The 21,016-nt window shown below is 40.4% G+C and overlaps 1 protein-coding gene across 3 annotated transcripts in view; it reads left to right on the top strand.

Annotated features, from left to right (window-relative positions):
• SWAP70 (switching B cell complex subunit SWAP70) overlaps positions 1-21,016 on the top strand; it is a 36,092-nt gene that overhangs the window by 494 nt on the left and 14,582 nt on the right. For all 3 annotated transcript variants that reach the window (XM_030451295.1, XM_030451294.1, XM_030451296.1), the window contains exons 2-4: positions 7,150-7,290; positions 10,141-10,314; positions 19,552-19,779. In XM_030451295.1, coding sequence (XP_030307155.1) covers positions 7,150-7,290; positions 10,141-10,314; positions 19,552-19,779 — 543 coding nt within the window. The remainder of the gene's footprint in view (positions 1-7,149; positions 7,291-10,140; positions 10,315-19,551; positions 19,780-21,016) is intronic.

Raw genomic sequence — 21,016 nt, 5'->3', positions numbered from 1 at the left:
ACTCGCTGTGGCTCCTGGACCCCTCTGTCCCGAGGGAGGCTTGTGCTGGCTCTTCCTGGTGCCCGAGGAGGCTTGTTTTCATGGTGCCCAGGCACTTTGTCCTCCTCAAGATGTCAGTGCTCAAATCCTTGTGCTTCTAGTCTGCTTTCAACTGCATATCCTTGGGACCCTTTCTGCCCAAAATCTTTTGGGGGGAAGCCACAAGGTCCCATCTATAGGGGTCGGTTGCATCCGAGTGAAATTCACAGCTTGCCAAGGGGAGAGCGAGGTTCCACAGTGCTCTCTTATTTGGCTATAAACAGGAGAATTAGTCAAGAGGCTCCAACTGTGCCATTCTTTCCTTAGCTTATATGCTGAAGTAATGTTTGTGCTCTTAGAAGGGCTCTCAGGCAGCTCGCTGAATCTGATCCCATCTTGGCCCGGCTTTATGGGACTGTCTTGGCCTGGGAATAATAGCAGGAATTTGGATAAATAAATAGCTTGAATAAGAATGCAACACCTGTTGACATTTGAGTCTGTGGGTCCTTGTGCTGAGTGCTGGCTGGAGTGGTATGGGTCACAACAATTATCTGTAGTTTGCAGCCTTTGTGGGATAAACTCTGTGCTGCAGGGGATGATTCCAAGCACCGTCAGTAGCTGATGGACTTTGTTTTTAGCGTTGTGTTATAAATATCCACTACATGCAATGCTGCAAGAAGCTGTTCCTCTTCTCCTTTTCTTCACTCGGGGCTATCAGACTGTGAGGTACAGCCTCACTCATCCAGAAGTGACTGCAGGGCAGGAGTCAGGCAAGAGGCCAAGTATGACTGCGAGCTCAAGCTGAAAACATGTGTAGGTCCCAGCTCTTTTCCAGGTGGTGTAAGGGAAGTATTTGTGTTGCAGTGCTGCAGGACTAATTGAAGTAGGTTTCAGAGAGGTGTTTTTTACAATCCTGCTACCATGGGACCTTGTGTGCTTTGCCCCAGTTTGTGTACTCAGTCACCCCAAAGGTGTGTCTGCAGCACATGTCAGTGTGTCAGTCAGTGAAAAAGTTGTTGTGGTTGCACAGGTGCTGGGGTGAACTGAATGGCTAAAGAAGCATCCAGAATGCTGGTGGGCTTGTACAGCTTGCTCTGATGGAGGTCTCATCACTTCTTTCCTGAGATCATTGGCTGACCTGGGTGGATTAAAGCAGCAGTTGTATTTCCAAACTGAGGCACAGTTGCCTGTCTTGTCATGCTCTGTCTTACTGGGGCCCCGCGGCTACACGTTTTTTGTTTAAAAAAGGTAAAAAAACAAAAAAAAAACACCAAAAAATCAAAAACAAACAAAAAAAAAACCCAAAAAGAAAAGGGAAAATTCAACTTGTCCACCCCTTACCTATCAAACATCTTATTAAACAGTTTTGGTGTTTCATTCTGTCTACCTGTGAGAAAGAAGGAATGAAGAAAAAATGGGCCTTTCTGGGTCTGTGCGGTCTGTGGGTCTGTGATATAAATGCTTCTGAGGGAACTGTCAGGCAGGAGATCTGGGAATGCAGAAACAAGCCTGAAATGAGGCTGCTGCCTTCTCCCACGGCCACCAAGAGTTAATTTTCAGGAAACTTTCCGGAAGGAGTAGAAAGGGTTCTTCTGGAGGCTTTTTATGCAAATTATGGATGTGCTGTCAAACTGATAGGCCTGCTGGGGACAAAAAGTGTACATTATAGCAGTAGCCCCACATATATGCAGTGGAAGGGGTAGGCAGGAGTGCAGAACAGAAGTTCTTGCCTGCTTGATTTAGGGATGTGTTATACTAAGAAGGTACTTCACAAGAAAGTATTTCTTATCCATGTTACCATGAGGAAGATATAACACCCCTATAAAGTGGAGAGATGAGGCTTGGAGATCAAATTAGTCCTCTATGTAATTTCTAATATTATCTATTATCTTCCAGTATGCACTGATTTTTTTTTTCTGATCAGTAAACTTCAGAAGTTCTACTGTTAGGCTGGCTACAGAAACATTTGTGTATTCTGTTCTTCAGTTACACCTTTAAAAATGAACACAATCATTATTTTGTCTGTTTCAGCACGTTCAAACAAGGCTGTCACGTGATGTAACAAGGCTAATGTGTAATTTCTGTGTATGCAGCTACAGCTGCTCTTGTGTTTCAAGCACAAACTACATGTAAATACTTGCTTTCCTATAGTTAAATCCAAGTTAATATTTCTTGCAATCTGCAATTATAAAATTGATTTACTTTAAAAATTTTTGTAAAGTGCCAACATTCAAGCTGCTTTTCATCCAGATCCTGAAACACTGTAGTGTTAAATGTTACACTTAGCAGCCTGCAACACTCCTTATTGTTTATGCTTATGATTGGATCTTGGAAAGAATAAATACTAATTAATTTTTATACTCTGGAAGGTCTTCCTTACATTGCTTTGTGACTTGTCTCTGCTTAGATAATGGTGTTACGTGGCTCTTCTTGTTTTGTGTGCTGCCATTGAGGTGGATTTTCACATCTTGGATTCTTGGTGCGGTAATGTCAGAATGTGGATGGTGAGCACCTTGTGAAAATACAGTCTCATTTGAGCCTTTATGTGTGGGTGACCAAAGGTACTCGTCATGCTTGGAAAATTTAAACTAAACTTTAATTGTATCTGAGGTACTCTAGCTCATCTCTTTGCTTTGCCTTTTTACTGAATGGGAAGTCAGTGACTGGTGGAAGAGGAAGAATGTTGTAATCAGGGGCAAAAGGGATGGCCTAAACAGAGAGGAAGACCTCAAACAATGTAGCAAGGCACTGGAAAGGTTGAGAGCCTGTGAGGGGTGGGCAGGACCCCAGGCGGACAATTGACTTTGTGCAGCATAAAGGGTGGTAGGAAATTAGTCACCATGAGTCACTATGAGAGAGTTGTACTGTGACGTTATTAGCAGGGCTCAGGAGCATTTTGTATTAGGGGAACCACGAGGAACCATGTCTGAGGGATGCCTCTCTTCCAGATGAACTGACAAGCCCAGGCAGCTTGCAGACCAAAGGACAGGGCACTAGGAAATGACAGGGCCATGATACTACAACTGTGAGGAGCAGCTGCCAGGGGAACAGTACTGTTTAACTTTTGTCCTTGAGGTTTTGTTAGCTGCTTTCAATACACAGTAGGTGGATGATGTTTACTGGGAGATCTTCCTAGGGCCAGCAGCCACAAGGCAGAAAGGCAGTTTCCTAGGCGATTGGATGGATGCAGGTTAGCACCAGCATGTGCCTGGGGACCAAAGGGCTGTGCTGATAATGAAGGCAAGAGTAAGGGTGAGGTTGTCAAAAATGATGGGGAGTTGGTGGGTGCACAAGAGAGTGGAGATACAAAACAAAGAACTGAGAGGTGGTGTGAGAGAAGGGCACTGGCATCAAGAGCTTAAGCTGATGGAGGCTGGGCTTGGATACACTCATCCAACTGGGAAAGAGGTTGCTGCACTGACCCTAGTATTAAATAATGGGAGTCTGAATGGAACATTTGCTACCTGTGTGGATAAGGAAGCTGTACCTTTGAGATGCCGTGGTGCTTAACAACCTGGTTGAAAAGACCTTGTGCCTATGACAAAGGGAATATACAGTGCTGGCTTCCACATTGATCAAAAAAAGAAAAGGGAAAGTACTTGTGAGTAGCCTTGTTTTCGCTGGCAAGCTGCTTGACATGGATGTCAGGAAGAGATGAGCCAAGAATGTCTTGGAATGAATTCACACGAAGCCACTGAATGGAGCTGTCGGCATCTGCGATGCCAACGTTTTAACATCTTAAAAAGAGATGGGGGAGGGAGAAGACCCTCCTGAAAGATGGAAAAGAAAAAGGAGAAAGCACTGAAGAATTGACCATAGCCACTGTAGGATTAGCGCCTGCCCTGTTAATGCTCCTACTATCATCTGGGCCAAATTTTTGTTGCTGAGAAGTAGGTAGTCTAGCAGATCTTCCTTTACCCTTCAGAAATGCAGGTCATTTTTATGGATAAGGTTAAACAGAACTACTCAGATGATAACAGTTCAACACGTGCTTAAAGTTTTGGAAGATGGACATTTTGGAAAAATGGAGCTCAGAGGGAACAGCTCTGACAGAGCAGAGCTGGGCTGGAGATTTGCACTCCAGGTAAGCCAGCATGAGACTTGCCATAAATATAGTAAATCCAGAGACTTTAACAGCCATTAGTAGTCAGCTTGCTTGATTCATCCAGTTATTTATATTTAGAGCAGAACACCTTCAGCACTCCCTGGGCACCGCTAGGCATCTCTCTTACTAAACTGTTCATTGAAAATGGAAGAATTGTGTGCAAAGTGCTACGGTTTTGTGAACCCCTTGCAAACTACTTGTACTGTCTCATGGACTGCTTTGGGAACCACCACTGTATTAATTTGCCACAGCACATAGATAAGTCTCCTGTCTGGATAGGAGTTGGCTCTGCTCAAGGTAGATCATTAAACATGGCATCCATAGCATAGTTAAATGCTGAAAGAGAAAGCTGCTTAGCAACCCTGTGTACACAGGGAAAATAATCCTGACTGGTCCAAAACTTCCTCATGGTTGACAGAGCTTCTGCAAGGGAAGGTGATTTTTAGTCCCCCAATTAACCTAATCATCAGCTAGATTTTAATTATTTTTTTTTTAATTGACCATTAAAAAATAGAGTATATCATGGTCCAGATAATATGATCTGAGAGAACAAAACATAATGAGACCTCAGTGCAGAATTTTTCAGGCTTACTCTGCAATTGAAGATTTCAGCTGGCACTTGGCTGTGTTAGCGAATGGCAGGCTTTGGCAGGCACAGAGGAATTTCCTGAGTTATGAAAAGAGTGCACAGGGCACCCAAGAGATGGTAGATAAGGCAGATCTTAGAAAAGTATTGAAAGTGGAATTCTTTCCTGATAAATTTGTTGCTTGATATGGAAACCACCTAGATTTCTGGCAGCCCAAGCACAGCAAGGAGGCTTAAAAAGGGAGGAGAGGAAAAATATAGGAAGGACATGATAAGAAAATGTTTTATTGAGACTTTTAAGTTAATTTGATAATAAACTTAAATCAGTTATGCTTTTAGAATATTTTTTTAGCTGAGTTTTTTTTTATTTATTTATTTATAGTATTAGCAGCTGCAGTCTGGTTGGAAAACTGAGATCATCTTTATCTCTCAGAAATTCAAGAATCCCTCAGTCTTCCGTAAATAACAACAGAAGCCTTAAACAGAAGGGGAAACACGCATGAATGTATGGTTTTTCCCTCCTGCATGTAAATCACATGGACTTAAATAGCTGATTTGATGTGGTGGTTAAAAATAAGGATAGATTGGAGGGAAATATACTACTAATAGAGGGTAGTGTGAAATGTGATAACTTCCTAACACTATTTTGCTACTTGGGGAAATACAGATTTTGTTGTAACATGGCTGATGCTGTCTTTCTGTTTTTAAACTTTTGTACTTGGTTAGCTCCTGTGGCTTAATGTTAGCATGTGACAGTGAAAATGTATATTTCTTGAGCAAATGTGTTCTTTTCTAAAAGCAAGTGTAACTTTGGAGGTATCTAGAGAGGAATTCTCTGAGCTGGACTTGCATCTTGGGCTATCTGTGTAGGATTTTATGTGAGCTAGTGCTTGGATTCTGCATGCCCCCTTATCATAAAAAGACAAGTAAGTGTACATTATTTTGGGGAGGAGGAGGCAAGAATCCTAGACATTTTAAGTATGTGGCATAAGTTTGATTTTTTAGGTTTCGCTTCTTGTTTTGCAGCTACCTTATTTTGACTTCTTTATATTTACTCACTTAAATAGACCCACTTACAAATTTTCTGCACTTTTTTTTTTTTTTTTTTTTTTTTTTTTTTTTTTGCTGTGTTCTCTTTGAATCATTTGGGTCTGGTTTTTTATTATTTGAATTTTATGCTGCACAGTAGAAAAGTAAAGCATATACCAAAATTCAGTTGCAGTCTGTCCTATCTAGCTGTTGATTAAAAAAAAAAAACGAACAACCAAAAAAGCAGATAGAATCCCTTTTCAAAAGATGCAGTAGTTTTACTTCTGCCTGATTTTGGCTTACCCCTAATTTTTGTCTATGGTTCTTACTTTTGTTTTCAATGCAGACCTTCCCTGTACACTGAAGTTAAATCCTTAACCCAGTTGTTGAAGCTGGTACATGGTCTTCAGAGGCTTCACTCTGCATCATGCCAAGGGTAGAGAGCTCCTGAGTGTTTAAGACCCAGTGGGCAGCACGTTTAAGGACTGACCTGATTTGAGACAGTGTAAAGAATGAAAGAGATGGGTGCTTTGCTTTTCTTAGGAAAGTGCTGGTGGCACAGGAGTCACTGCTACCCAGGCTCAGCCTTCACATCATTGGTACTGAGGCATTAGTTTGTGTGTGTGCCAAGCTTGGTCCAAATTGAAATTGAGGTGCATTTGCTACCAGTTAATTTTCACCAATTTAGAACTTCCTTAAAACTAATCAAGCGTGCAGCCTCTTCTTGAAGGTCATTGCTCAAGAACAGACATGAGTGCTGGTGGTTGTTAAAGCTCTTGATGTAATTCATGCAAATACAGTTTTAAAATAAAAATTTGAGAAGCATGCCTAAGCCCTTCCCCTTTCTATAACGTTACTTTTCCTTGGTTAACTGAAACATGGAATAAATGTTGAGAAGCAACACAAAAGTGAGCAGATGAGAGAAATCTGTTGTTAATGCTTTAATTTGAGTCATCATTTCTTCGTAAAGTAAAGGTACATATTGGGTTGTTTTCTTCGTTACTTGTTTTCACTAGATGGTAAATATAATTTCAAAGGCTAGACATTTGTGGTTGTTTTCCATAGCTATGGAATTTTACTCTGTAAATATTACAACGGTGTTTCTGCATGCCTGTCCTGGTTTTCAAATGTGCACAAAGGGTAGCTTCTGTAACTGTGTTTGCACTTCTGTAGGAGTGCATGGATCTGTGATTGCACTGCATCTGTAAACATTCAACTGTCTGAAGCTAATGAGTTCTTGGAGGCAAATTTTTTTAGTTAAGCTTTATTTTTTGACAGAAATCTGCAGGGCAGAACTCACGCTGATGTGAAAGTCTCAGCGCATGGTTTTGCAAATCACAGGTCTGCTCTGGAAGGAACACAGCATGGTTAAAGCCAACAGAGGTGTCACCAGTTTCTCATCTGTCCTTAGGTGCTTTCTCACAACCTGTGCACAGTGTTAAATGTTCCCCACGATCCGGTGGCCTTGGAAGAGCACTTCAGGGATGATGATGAAGGGCCAGTTTCCAATCAGGGATACATGCCTTATCTAAACAAATTCATCTTGGAAAAGGTAAGTTTTGAATTCTTGTGTGCTGTTTTTCCCTTTAACAGCTTTTGTGTTATAGCATCTTTACAGTAGATTTCCACTTGCAGGAAACATGCTGGTGTGAAGACACTCCAGCTGTGAGTGTGCCTGTGTGGGGTCGTGCTGGGGTGGGTACTCTGGAGAGCCTGGGCCTTAAAGTGGGAGGATGTGCCATTCTCTACGTTTTTCTCTTCTTGGTTTCTGTTTCCTGTGATACCTGCTCATTGTCTGACCTGTGTTCATGCAGAAGCCTATTCATATTAATAAAGCACCTCAGCTTGAATTTATGTGAAAGTGCTTTGAAGCTATAAATTGTCCCACTTTATCCTACAGCTGTAGCAGAGTATTGGCATAAACTCCTTTGCAAGCAGGGAGAGTAAAAATTTGAAAATGGAAGACCTGGCTACATAAGCAAGTTGGTGTGAATTTCTGATGGTTAGCTGCTCTGGGGTACCTTCTTACACACCATGGTAAAGACAAAGAGCAAGTTACCTTACTTTCTCATGAAAGGAAAGGGAATGACTGCATGTAGTTTCTTGTATTGTTTTATTCTTACACTGGTGTGGCTTCTGATGATTGCCTGATATACCCATGTCACTAATACATCTTAACAGAGGAAAAGGTTGAGGATAAGATTAAAGTATCTGCAGTTTCATGTTATTTAATCTGGGCTAAATGCCTGTAAACCATTTAGTACTATTGAAAATTGGTGAAATACTTTAGATTTTGTGGGACTGGAAAAATCTTGATTGTGACATCTCATCTTTGAGAGATGGCTTTATATCAGTGCCAAGAGAAAACATGCAGTAGGATGAAGTCACTGGTTCACAGTATGTCTCCTTTGTTTAAAATAAAAAAGCAAAAAGAGCAAACAAGAAACCCCTTATTTTTTCATTCTTCCAAGGCATAATTTATTATTTTAGATGGAGTGGTTATAAAACAAACACTATTAATTTATGCTAGTTAGCAAAGCTACTGAAGAAGGTCTGATGCTTTATGCTCCTAAAATACAGAGGAAGTTGTTTCAGTTTCCAATTGTGCATCTTCTGGTGAATGAATTGATTTGAGCAAAAGCAACCTGCTCAAGTGGGTTTTTTTTGATCTCAGGATATTTTGTCTTAAATCATTAGTAGAATATTTAAAGAATGACTCCTTAGATTTCTTAAAAACACATACATAACTGGCTTACAGTTTTATTGAGAGGACTTTGTAACCTTTTGGATTAACTTCTATTGCACTCTTAGATGCATTTTTAGATTTTTATAATTTTTAGTGTTGGCTTATCCTGTTGACATCTTTCTCAAGAATAGCAGTACCACTAGGACACTCCTAACATGTAACTGCTCATCATTTGGATGAGTGAAGCTGATTTAGAAAAGAAGTCAAGCTTCTCTAGGCAGGGTAGAGAAGACAGACTGGGAAAAGCGCAGCCAAAAATGGCCAAGGATGAGGTGCTGGCCAATTGAAGGAAGAAACTAACCTGGCTTCTAGCCCTTCTTCCACAGGGTATTTGTTTGATTAACTGGTGTTTCATTTAAGACATTTCTTGTGCGAACAACCAGGATGCTGAGCTCTTGGCTGTAGCAGCTATAGCTCCTAAAGCTTCTCCCTTCCTCAAAGGACAGCTGTAACCTGTAGCCAGAGTCTTGCATCATCGCTGCCATCAGCAGCCTGTTCTGCAAGCATGTGAAGTCTATGCCTTTCTTTCATAGTCTGACTATTAGTCCTGGAAACTCTTCTGTAAAGTGCTTCTTGGCATAGGGCTGGTTTCCTGTTTACTTCAGTCTTTTTTTTTCTTCTTTTTTTTTTTTCCTCCACCCACATCAGTTCATATGCTTCCTTCATCTCTCTTTGCCTTAGCCACTGTGGTTCACACTGCACTATATTTGACCAGCTATCAGCTGGTTAGGAAATCATACAGTTTGCAGTGGTGAAGCATCTAAGATGCATGGTTTGGCTTATCTTAAAAAATGTCACTGATTGTTACTGTAATCTGTTTCTTAGATGTGCTTTCTGAAGTCTGAAGGGACTTCCCTCGCAATGCAGAACATGCCTTTATAATTTATTTACATATTGGCAAATAAATAGCATTTCCAAGCTGTAGGGAGATAAATAGATTTCATTTCTAACATAAATGAGGGTCTAAGAAGAAAATAGAGGAAATGAAAGCTCTCATATGTAAATAATTCACAGATGGGTATGTACAGTTGCTAGGTATAATAAAGGATAGCAAAACCAAGGATTTTTTTACAATAAGGTGAAGATTTGCAAGTCAGAGAAGAAGGAAAGGTTTTAAGTGGATTAGTGTCTGAGAAAAAGATTGTTACATACTTATGAATATCCTACAAGAGTTACATTTGAGTAAGGTGAAGTGGAAAAACACATTAAGGGTATTTCCCAGATATTCCAGTATCACTTGTAAGCATATCCACGTGTAGTTTTGGCTATAAGGATTTCCAAATTGGTACAAAAACTCTCAGTAACTCTGGGCAATAGAAGGGCAGCTGGAACTAACACAATTCTGAAGATGGTCTGGAAGCTAAAGCTGATGTGCTGGAGGAAATGCAGAATGCAGCAGAGCCTCCTTCACATGAAGTCAGGTTGTTATTAACTTGACCAGAAATTGGAGGATGGATGTAGATTTTGCTGGAAGAAATTCCTTAGTTGACCTATGCAGGAAGTCAGACTGGGCTGTTACAGTGCTTTTTTTTGGGCCTTGATATTCTTGCCAACTTTTCTTGGTGTTTTATATGACTCAGCTTGTTAAACTTTGTCTGTTAGTCTGTGTTGTGCATATTAATTTTTTGTTGTTGTTGTTCCAATTTTTCATTTTAGGTTCAAGGAAACTTTGATAAAGTTGAATTCAACAGGATGTGCTGGACTCTCTGTGCTAAAAAGAACCTCTCAAAAAGTCCTTTGTTGATTAGTGATGAAGATGCATTTAAAGTGTGGGTTATTTTTAACTTCTTATCAGAGGACAAATACCCTTTAATCATTGTACCCGAGGAGGTAAGAAACAAAAAATTAAGCTGTTTAACACCACTTTATGTAATGTCCCATTTGAACTATGTTAATGTTTGCAAAAGATTTAAGAAAAAAGAATTGTTTAATATAAAACTTTTATTCTCCTCTTTAAATAATGTAAGGCCTCTGATGCCTTTCTTTGTTTTCCAGGGTCCATAAGTAGGGATTCCCATAGGATAATTTAGATGTTGATGGCAATGTGTGTCTGTCATTTAAACAGCCTAGACTAATTGGGACATGCAGCCTGCCCTCCAGTAAACATCTTATTTTGCTTCTTGAGAGAACTGACTGGTGCTGGGGAGACTTGCTCCAGTACCGGCACTCGGGGCTCTTGAGGTTCTTGCTTTGCTCATGAGTAGTGCACATATGTGATCTTTAATCATTGTGCTTGCTTATGTGTGATTAAAATTTTGCACAGTTAGTACATCAGTGTGATTCTGAAAAATAATCCTTTCCTCTGCTCTGTGTTACTGGGACTTGCATGGTGAGTCCATTGTCTCATGTCACTCTCTGGACGAAAAGGAGAAGTATGAACTTTTCTGATGGTGCCTGTTTCTGATTAAAACCAGCCTGAACACCTGAACACTGTTGCTTGAATGTTTGAAGGAACAGTAACAGAGACATCTCTCTATACTTTAAGTTAATGAACAAGTATGGGCAATGCACAAATACATATTTTAACCCAAGAGTAAGATTTTGGTATCTTGACAGTTCTCCCCTTGGGGAGGGGCGAGGGAAGAATCTGGAAGATTAGGACTATAAGCATAAAAAATCTCTTGCAAAACTGTATAACAAAATCCTAGGGGGTTGCAGTTCAGCACTGAAATATTGATAAATAAATGTTTGTAAACTGTGCTGAACAGCCAGGGATCAGAACAGCCTGATTTACATGCCACTACAGCTCAACTGTGAGACTTCAGGCTGCTGCATCAAGCCATCAAATTTAACTTCTTGGCTTTTTCTTATCATGCACTTTTTAGCAGGAGACTTTGACTTTTTACAATGTTGCTATTGTGATGACGGGGCCCTACCTGGCATGCTATATTCCCATAAGAAGTAGGACAGTTTTCTTGCTTGCTATCCTGTTTTTTTCCTGTCACTTCTGGTAGACGGGCATCTTGGCTGTAAAAGCTAGGCCAGCATCTTTCTTAATGGTGCCAGATTTGGCTTGGGTAGTAGGTCAGAGACATTAAAAAATGTGCAAACTGAGACTCAAATCCACATCTCTGGTTTGTCGTTGTGTTCCCACTGCTCAGCCTGGCTTACCTGAGGGCAGTTACTTCACATCTCCTTATTTGTTGGCATAGCTAAAAGCTTCAGACCTGCTCATGAAGCCTTGGTGTTGCTCACTTGCTCTTTCCCCAGGAAGCAAACCCCCAGATTCCTGTTGCCTTTTGTAGCTGATGCCAGGTAATGAATGACAATGTGTTTGATTGTTGGGGGGCTTCGAGCCTAAAAGAGGATTTCCATATTGTTTGGCTGCTGTTTGCTTTCCTTCTCATCCTTAATGTCCAGGGCTAACTTGTGTTGCTCTTCTACCTGGAGTATTTTTAAAAGGAGTAGACCTACATCTGCATCTCCTTGATTACAGCAAGATTTAAATTGTGCAATGCTGTTTAAAGAAAGCTTATGGAGCCTGACAAAGAAAGGGTGCTCTGTTCTTATCGTATACAATGCCTGCATTCAGCCTAACCTCTTGCCTTAGACCACACAGGTAATGTAATCAGCTGAAGGAATGCTTTCTGTTTGCAGTGGTCCTCCTGAGGATCTCCGTACTTCTGGAAAATTCCACATTTACTCACTTCTATTTTTACACAAAATTCAGAAAGTAAAGATGCAAAGTCTCAGTTTTGGTCAATTTTGCTTTTTCTTTGCATGACCATTCATATCTGCCTTTTAAGTTCTTGTGTCTGCTTTTTTTAATATTAAATCTAAACTCCAGATTGGCAAAACATTTTTTGTACAAACTTGTAGTTCTTGTCTTAGTGCTGAGAATTTCTGCCTGAAAATAAATCTTCTCATTTGGTATTCAAAATTATACTGGTACCTATTAAAGATACATTACTTTTAATTTACTTTTTATGCCTCTTGAGTTCATAGTAAAACTTGATTATATATTTAGACTGCACTTTGCACTTTTTAGACTGCACATAAAGACTACTTCATGTTGGTTCCTGTTACTGATTACAAAATACAAAATTGCTTGCATGTCATTTATAAAGTGGAGGGATTTTTTCAAAGTGAAGAACACAGGAGAGGGTGATGGAAGTATTTCTGTTTTGTGGGGTGTTTGTAAATGTAAACCTGTCATGGGTGACTACAGCAAGCTTTCTTTCCCCGGTTTGTTACTGTTATTGTTTGCTGAGAATATTGCAACACACAACTTAATGCAATTTCTGGTGTGGAGTCCTTTGTGTGGGATCCATCTGTTCCATCTCCTCCCTCCCTTCCATCTCATAGGCTTTTAGAGTTTTGGATATTTTCTTTCCCCTTTATAAGTAACTAGGAAACTTGCTTCATAATTTCAGGTTGGAGAGGTGATCCCTTGAAGATTTTTACACCCTGCTTGTTTGGGAGTCTGATTTTCCTTTTTTTATTATGGAATTAAATAAGTGTTTTCTGTACTCATTTAAACAACTTTGTATCTGCAAAACTCTCATGCTTGGGTGCAGTTTCACCCCCTCTGCACTGCTCTGACTGAAGATTTAGACTGCTCCTTCCTTCGTGCCCATATTGTGTACTTTTGCACTAGTGCAGCTGTGCCAGGCCTTTCACATTGCACAGCTAATTGTGCTGGGGCTGTTATCCCCATCTGCAACGTGTTAAGTCTTGATTGCCTGCCCAGGTGTTGAATGGGCTAAATTGGGAACAGCTGCAGCTCATCCAGAGCAGGGTAAACTGGCTACTTTGGAAAGGATTTTTAGACACAGAAAAGGTTTGGAAAGCAAAGTGAGGAAAGAGTTACAAAGAAGGAATCTGAAAGCCGTGGAGAGGTGACACAAAGGTCACAAGTTTTTTGTTTAGAGGAGGCCAGACTGAAAGGCAGAGGCAGGATCTGGCCTGTGCCTCACACCTTCTGTGGCAGGAGGAATGGCAGCCCGGCACTTGAGGTAAGTAAGTTTAGTAAAATCTAGCATGGAGAAGGGTTTGGGTGTGCAGTTTTGGGATTTGTCTTCAAGCTTGAGAGAATCCCACTATGTTGGGGGGAGAAGGGGAGAAGTCAGGTCAAAGAGATGGGAGCTGATGGCTATGCAGGGCACTGGGCTGAGCTGGTAATGTCCATGGGCTCCAGTGTAGGTTTTGCTGGTAGCTGGTGGGCAACTGAGAGCAGTTAGGAGAGTTGAAAAGGAATTTTCAGACATCCATGAGTGCCTGTTTTGCAAGGGTGCTCATGTCCCAAGGAAATGTGAAATGGTACTTCAAAATGAAATGGAACCCTGAAAGCTCCCTCACCTTTAAAGTGGGAAAGCTTGCTCTGCACAAAGTGAAACTCTTCTGTGAACTTCTGTGATATTTCAAAGAGGTACAGATGGACTGGAGTAAAAAAAAAGCCTTATTTGCTCTAACTAAAATTAGCCCTGATGGACAGCTTTCAGAATTAATACAATTCTTGGTTAGTGACAGAGTAGCCTCCTGGTGCTGTGGGCAGAGCTTTACCAAGCATTTGTATTGCTAATGCACCAAAAAGTGGGGCTTGGTTAGGATCTCCTTCCTTACCTGCAGCTGGTCTTTTCCACTAGATCCTCTAAGATGCAGATACCCAAGTGTGTGTTTTCTTCATCTCTCACAGGCTTTACCTCTTCCTTGAGAAGAATAAATTACAGGGAAGGACAGTGGAGAGAACTGTAGCCATAAGAGCAGAAATATTTGTGGTCTGTTATGAATATCCTTTACAGCTCACCTCTTAGTTGTTGCAGACTCCTTTGTGTGCCTTGGTGTTGTTTAACCAGACATTTTCTGTTTTATAAAAGATTTCCAAACACTTCCCCTTTCTTATTTCTTGACATGTGACTGCAGCCTCCAGAATGCTTTATGGCCTGAAAGCTGTGGTATGTGGTTAGCTCTGTTTCTTGGCCATCATTAATGGTGAAACTCTGAGTGTGTATACTTCAGGCTGCACACTCCTTGTGCGTTGTAATCTGGTGTTCACATAACTTGTTGTAAATAAATTAAATGTATTTTGTGTCTTTGCTTTTTAAGCCTGAATTCTTGAGGGAAGAAGATTTGTACATTTTTCACTTGTTCTCTAGCCCTCACCTGTATTAACACATGGCATTTTTATTCATCCTAGTTTGGACAACAAGGGTCTAAACCTGTGTATTTGAAAATAAGATGGTGGATTTTTTTAGTCTGAGGAGGTGAAAGTCTGAAACTGTCCATTGGTGATTCTTCCAGAGGCATTTCTTAGAGCAAAAGCTTTTTTGTGACCACATTTGCTTCCGTGGTCTGCATTTTGATACCAGAATCTGATACAGAGAAGGAAACACAAGGAATTGAACCTTGGCTGCTCAGGAATAAAATCAAAACTAATGAAACTAGAGTGAAAGCTGCTTGTGCTGAGTTTTAGTTGACCCATGACCTCTAAGTTGATGGTGATGGTTATAAAGATGTTTAGTCCCTTATGACTTGCATCAGTTCTTGCCATTTCTCTACATTTTTCTTTGATTGCTACAGAAAGTTGACAATTTTCAGCTCATGCAGCAGCTTGCCCATAGGATTTACATATTACACTTTTTTGGGTTGACCTGAATTAAATTACTTAATCCTAATTTCATTTTTAAAAAGAAAGAGGATAATGGCTTACACTGCATAATGAACAGTTTTTGTGAAGTCTGTTATTGTCCATGAAGTTTAATAAATTCTAATTTAAAGTGGGGATTTTTATGTTGGTGAAACGGAAGAAACAAATATTTGCCTTAAAAGTGATGTTCTGATGGGATGTAAAAAAGGAATTTATGATGATTATGAAATGGCTTTCATGTCTCTCACCCAGTATAGTGCTTCCACAGAATTTGGTATGATATGAATAGACTTCACATCTGCACTGTTAGTATCAGGCCTTATTTGAATATCATGAACCAGAATAGCCTTGTCTGCTTTGCTCTGATGGGCTTGAAGGTCTCTGACATTATTTTTCATCTTCTAAGAGACCCACTTGTACATCAGAAAAACATGTGAAACAAGTAATGTGTGTCATTACTTGTGGAGCATAGTGCCAGGAGTACCTGGAAAAGGTACTGAAACATGGGGAAAAAAAGTGTCTTCTGAAAGACAACCAAACAGGCTGCAGAACTTATGCTAAAGAGCCTCCTTTATATTATTTTTTATTTCTCTTGGCAAAATTCTGGCTGAAAAGTTTCTGTTGATTTGAGGTGGAAGCTGTATTGCATACTGTGGAACCAGTTGGTCTGTAGTGACATAGGCGGGTTGCTAACTCTGCCCTTTGTTTTTTTACATCTGTATTTGAAAGTAAAATCCAGTAAGAATATCAGCAAATACTGCTTCACATTCGCTTTTCAGCACTCTACTTTTTAACCACTAGAGTAGGTTATGTTTGAACCAGTGGACCTAATTTGTCAGTTATTTGCTGAGTTGACATGTCTGTCTCTTTGGGGAGGAGGGGAAATGGCATTTGCTTTCAGAGGCTCCTCATTTGAGCACATAATGGAGGTCTCTTGCTTCCACACTCGCCAGATCCAGATTCTTTATATTTACCTTGCACTGTTCCGTATTTATACCCCACCCCAACAGTCACTGTTGCTCTTGAGCAGATATGTTAATATTTTCTGAGGATTTTGGTTAGTCGTGTACTTATCTGAATGCAAGATAAAGCTTGATAATTTTTAAAATTTATTTTTATTTTATAAAGAAAATTGTAATATGCACAGGTCCTTTTTCAGTTAAGAGAAGTTAATGTGTTTTAAAGTACATAAAAGACCTCGTTGTTTTAATGGCATTTGTGGTCATGTTAGTGACTTGTAGATGGCTGATTAGCAGGTGTGATTAGATCAGATTTAATAACCATAACAAGGTAAAATGTGTACAAATTGTAGTACAGGAAAGGATATTTTTATTTATTTTTAATGCATTACATAATAATGTGCACTAGCTAAGAGTTTCATGTTGCTTCTTTTCCATGCCTTTAGTTTGATGCACATTTTGTTCATATGGCTTGAGCAAAAAAGTGAAAAAAAAATCTGTTCAGCTATGATTTTTCTTTTCGTGTCCCTTTGCCTGCAAGTGTGTTCTAGTACTTTGAGATTATTAAATGAAGGAATTTGAGAACTGTGTGCCTGAAGGAGTGTAGCAGGTTGTGAAATCTTAGAAAAATACATTTTCAAATTAAAGTTCATTAAGTTTTAATGATTTTTTTTTTTAAATTGCTGTCTAGGATTTGGTAGATACATTATCTAACTAATTAAGCCTCAGTTGTTATAGCTTTCCTTTTAACTGAGGTACAGGATTTAGCTCAGATCAGATGCTGCCCAGAGAGACTGAGTGGCAGAATGTCTTTTGAACATGGGGAAAAAAAATTTGCTCCTCTATTGCTGACAGAGCTCATTACAGATCATCAAATCCAGGTTCTAGGAGGTTTTACAACAAGTTGCCAGTGCTACTGTTCTTGCATGCTGTGAAGGACTCTTTTGGAGTGTTTTTTCTTCAATAAAACTTGTGTGGAATAGGAAGCAAGCTGCTTCCTGCCTTTAACAGACTGCTGAGAATTTATGGTAGTTGATCCTTAGAAGACTTGGATTACTTTTTTAACTTAAAGACTTTGGAGACTGAAAATCAGCAAAGCATCTTTTAAAGATATTTAAAGGAACTAGTTACTCAGTTTTACAGAAATACAGTAACAAAGTTGTGTGTTGGTTGCTTGGGAGGAAGCATGCTAATTTTTCCTTGCTGCCATGTGACAATATTAACTGCAGGGGTTCAGAGCTGTACCTGCAGCCACTGCAGAGCTCAGTTGGATCACCGGTTCTGGTGAGCAGCCTGAACAGCAGCAGCAGTGAACCCGGCCCAGCAGAACCCTGGCACTGCACTGCAGGTGGCCCTGTGCACCTCTCCAGCCTGCACAGGGTGGGTGAGCTCCCCGGGGAGCCCTTTCCTCAGATGGCGGAGGGGCACAGCACAGCACTGACGCTCATCTTGAACCCTGCCAGAGTTGCACATGACTGCAGTTTGAATGCCACTTCTGCAGAGGCCTCTGTTCAAATGAAACCTTTGCTGATAAGAATTGCATGAGGAGCTAAGAATACTTAAATGCTCAGTGAAGCTGAAATGAAAAGCAGTGTTCTCTTCAACTCCTGTACCCACCCTGGAGGCATATTTTGTGCCTGGCTTGCCTGTCTTCTTTTAAGACACTGCTTACAAGGAGGACAGGACAGCCACATCTCTGAGGGCTATGTGCTTCCTGCTTATTCAGCAGAGCAGAACTTTCCTGTAGACCATGCAGCAGATTCCTGTAGCTTCTCCATTTTGCTTTAGCACGAGTCCATGTGCTGCTAGAGCAGGGGCTGAAAGGCTGAGAACAGTTAGTGTGCTGAAATAGTAAAGCTGACCCATTTGGAGAGTGAGTTTGGTAATTTACTGCCTTGCCAGATGAGTGTGTTCTGATACACACTTGCATGCTTCTTGATCATGAATGTGAGGGAATGGAGAGGAAGAAACAGCAGCCACAAAGTGAGCACATGTGCTGCACCAAAACCTTGAGTTCTTGCGGTGAAACGTGGGGAAAAAGCCACTTTTTTAGTTCTTTGTGCTCCCAGGTCTCCTGTGTAGAGACTGCTGGGTGCTCAGAAGCCTATTAGACCAGCTGAAAGGTGACTCAGCTGTAGCTGAAGAGTTAATCCATTCTGTGGTAAACCAGAAAAGCTCTCTCAGCTGGGGTTTTTCTTACCTGTGGGAGAAATTACATTGTTTTCAAGCAATGCTGAGGAACCAGAATCAGTGATGAGACAAACGAAGTCCTGAAAAGCATTTGGTTTCCACCCCTTTTTTATGAGACACATTCATGCTGTACACCTTAGTCATTTTTGATAATGGGACTTGGACTCTTGAGTCACTTGGTGTTTTCCAAAACCACACCTTAAATAAGTAAACTGAAAGTGAGCAGACTGTCCTGAAGGACAAGGAAAGCAGCCCATAAAGAAATCTGTATTATTTCCACATGCACAGAGAGAACCTGAAAGGGTCCTGCTGCTTTCCCTCCCCACTTCCACCAGGCAGTGCCCGGTTCCGCCCGTTTGCGTCCCTCCTGCCCGCAGAAGAGCGGCAGCCAGGAGGAGCCTTCTCCTGCAGCTTTGTGGGCCAACCTACCGGGAGATGGTTCTGTGGTGGCTGGAGAGAAAGGCCAGCCCCTGGGGAGCTTTTCCTGTGTGGGAAGGCTCTCACAAATTGCGTTTGATGGCTCTTTAAACAAGTATTTTACATATGCTAAAAGCTGTAGATGGGCACAGTTTAAAATACTGCCTTGTTTTAAGAGTGAACAGTGATGAGTTTAAAAACAACATAAAGACAAAAGAAGAAGCCCATCCTTCTTTCTCTTTCATTCTTGTGTGTATTTTGACTAGCCTTATTGCCCTGTGTATGGTAGTGCTTACAGAATGATGAAAGAGTAAAGGAAAAGGAGAGTTTATTTTGGAAACAATAAAAGCGGACATGAAAAATTTGTTCTTTGACTTCTAATGTATCTGCCAAGATTCTGTCCAGTGGTGGAGTGCTTGAGAGCTAGAGAAGGGCTCAGGTGAAGACTTAAGTTATGTGATCATAATACATGGCTGGGTAGGTTTTCATGTCACTTCTTGTCCAAACTGCCATCTTTTCTTATTTTTCCTAATTTTTATGCTTTTTATCTTATAAGAACACTTTCTGAAACTTCTTGCCTTCTCACACTTCAGTCATCACAGTTTGGAAGCTATTCCAGGGAAGGTCACATGTGTTCTCTAAAATTCTTAAAAATTAGAAGAGGCTGTCAGGCTCAGATCTTTCTCTCTGTACCATGAGGATAGTAGCTGCAGGATGGGCTTGGCAGTCAAAAGTTCAACTGAGGCAGAAGCCTAAAATATTTGCTAATTATACCACCTACCTTTAGGGACCTGCCTGTGAACACAGGAATCTTGCTGCAGTGGTAATCTCTAGAGAAGCTTATTTTACAGCTGTGAAACACTTGATTTCCATGGCTGCTGAAAACGATGAATATCTGTTTGTGTTTCTGTACAGATTGAATATTTACTTAAAAAACTCACTGAGGCAATGGGAGCAGGCTGGCAGCAAGAGCAGTTTGACCATTACAAGATTGCTCTGAACACCAGTCGGGAAGGGCTGTCTGCGTGGGACCTCATTGATCTCATTGGGAGTGGGCAGTTTAGTAAAGGGATGGACCGACAGACAGTGTCCATGGCAATCAATGAAGTCTTTAATGAGCTGATACTGGATGTACTCAAGCAGGTAAGAAACACAGAGAAACAATGCTTTGAAGTAGAGCAGTTTATTGCATAATTAGAAAATGTTCATCATGCACTGCAATTTGTTTACTTGATAATGAGGGAGGGGGGAATTAGGCAAATTATGCATTCTTTAATATGAGCTTCTGTTTATAAAAGAGAAATTTTGCTGTTCAGGTTGTTGTAACTACTGCAGTGTTGTTGAGAGAGTGTTTTTAGACAGCAAGCAAAGTGTGCTTTATCTTGAAATACATCCTTTTTATAACAGTATCAACTACTACAATAGGCTGTCATGTCTAAAACTGGTGCAACTCCAGTCTTTGAAAGTGCTTTTTCCTGGCTGAAATTATGTTGTAGCAAATAAAAGTTGTGCTGATGATAACCTCCATATGGAAACAAGAGGGGCCAGACAAGGGTATTTCTCCAGCTGAAATGTGCTTCTAAATCCTCCCACTTCAACAGAGCAAAAAGGTGTAGAAGAGCTTGAGAGCTCTCTCCCTTTTTGTTTTGCTTAGCAGGCTTTGTGAGTGACAACTTTTTTCACTTAAACACAAGAAATAGTGCTTTATATTCTTAGCAAATTTCTGTAAACCCTCACTTTCTTCAGATTTCTGGTGGCTGGATTATCAGCTCAGGAATAGCTTTTAAAATGGCTTTTTTTTTTTTTTTTTTTTTTTTTTTTTTTTTTTTCCCCTCCATGGGAAGTGTAAATATCACAGGGATCTGAGGGGCCCCAGCAGAGCTTACCTGGAGTGCTATTTAAAATTGACTTTTACCTGACATAGAACTTTATCTTTGATTTCTTGGTGAGGAGAAAGAAACAAAGGCTTTCTTGGCAAGCTTTTCTAAGCTGTTCTGAAGAAATCATCAGAAGGTCTTGGCAAAGGAAATTCTTTCAGAATATCCACAGAACAATGTGAAAGTCTATTTTTGTTAACTGATGTGTGTCTGTTGGAGATGAAGGCTGAATGCACACACACACACACAGTTGAGGGCAAAATGAAGTAATTCTGCTGTTTAATAACATGAAAATAAAATAACCAGTGTCAGGTCATTCCTTCTGCTTGAAACTTTTGAGAAAACATGATTTCTTTGCAGTTTTGATGTTGCACTTAGAAGTAGTTTTTGTCAAGCTTTGACCAAGAACCTCCTGAGTCCTAATGAAGAACAGAGTTCCCATGTGACTTGGAGATGTCTGGTTTGGTCACAGCTTATATCTTGATACCTTTTTGATTCACTGA

Source organism: Calypte anna, chromosome 5 (genome assembly GCF_003957555.1).
Source record: "Calypte anna isolate BGI_N300 chromosome 5, bCalAnn1_v1.p, whole genome shotgun sequence".
In the NCBI taxonomy this organism is placed as follows: domain Eukaryota; kingdom Metazoa; phylum Chordata; class Aves; order Apodiformes; family Trochilidae; genus Calypte; species Calypte anna.
Note: the sequence above shows the minus strand (reverse complement) of the source record. Positions and strands in the feature narration are given on the sequence as shown.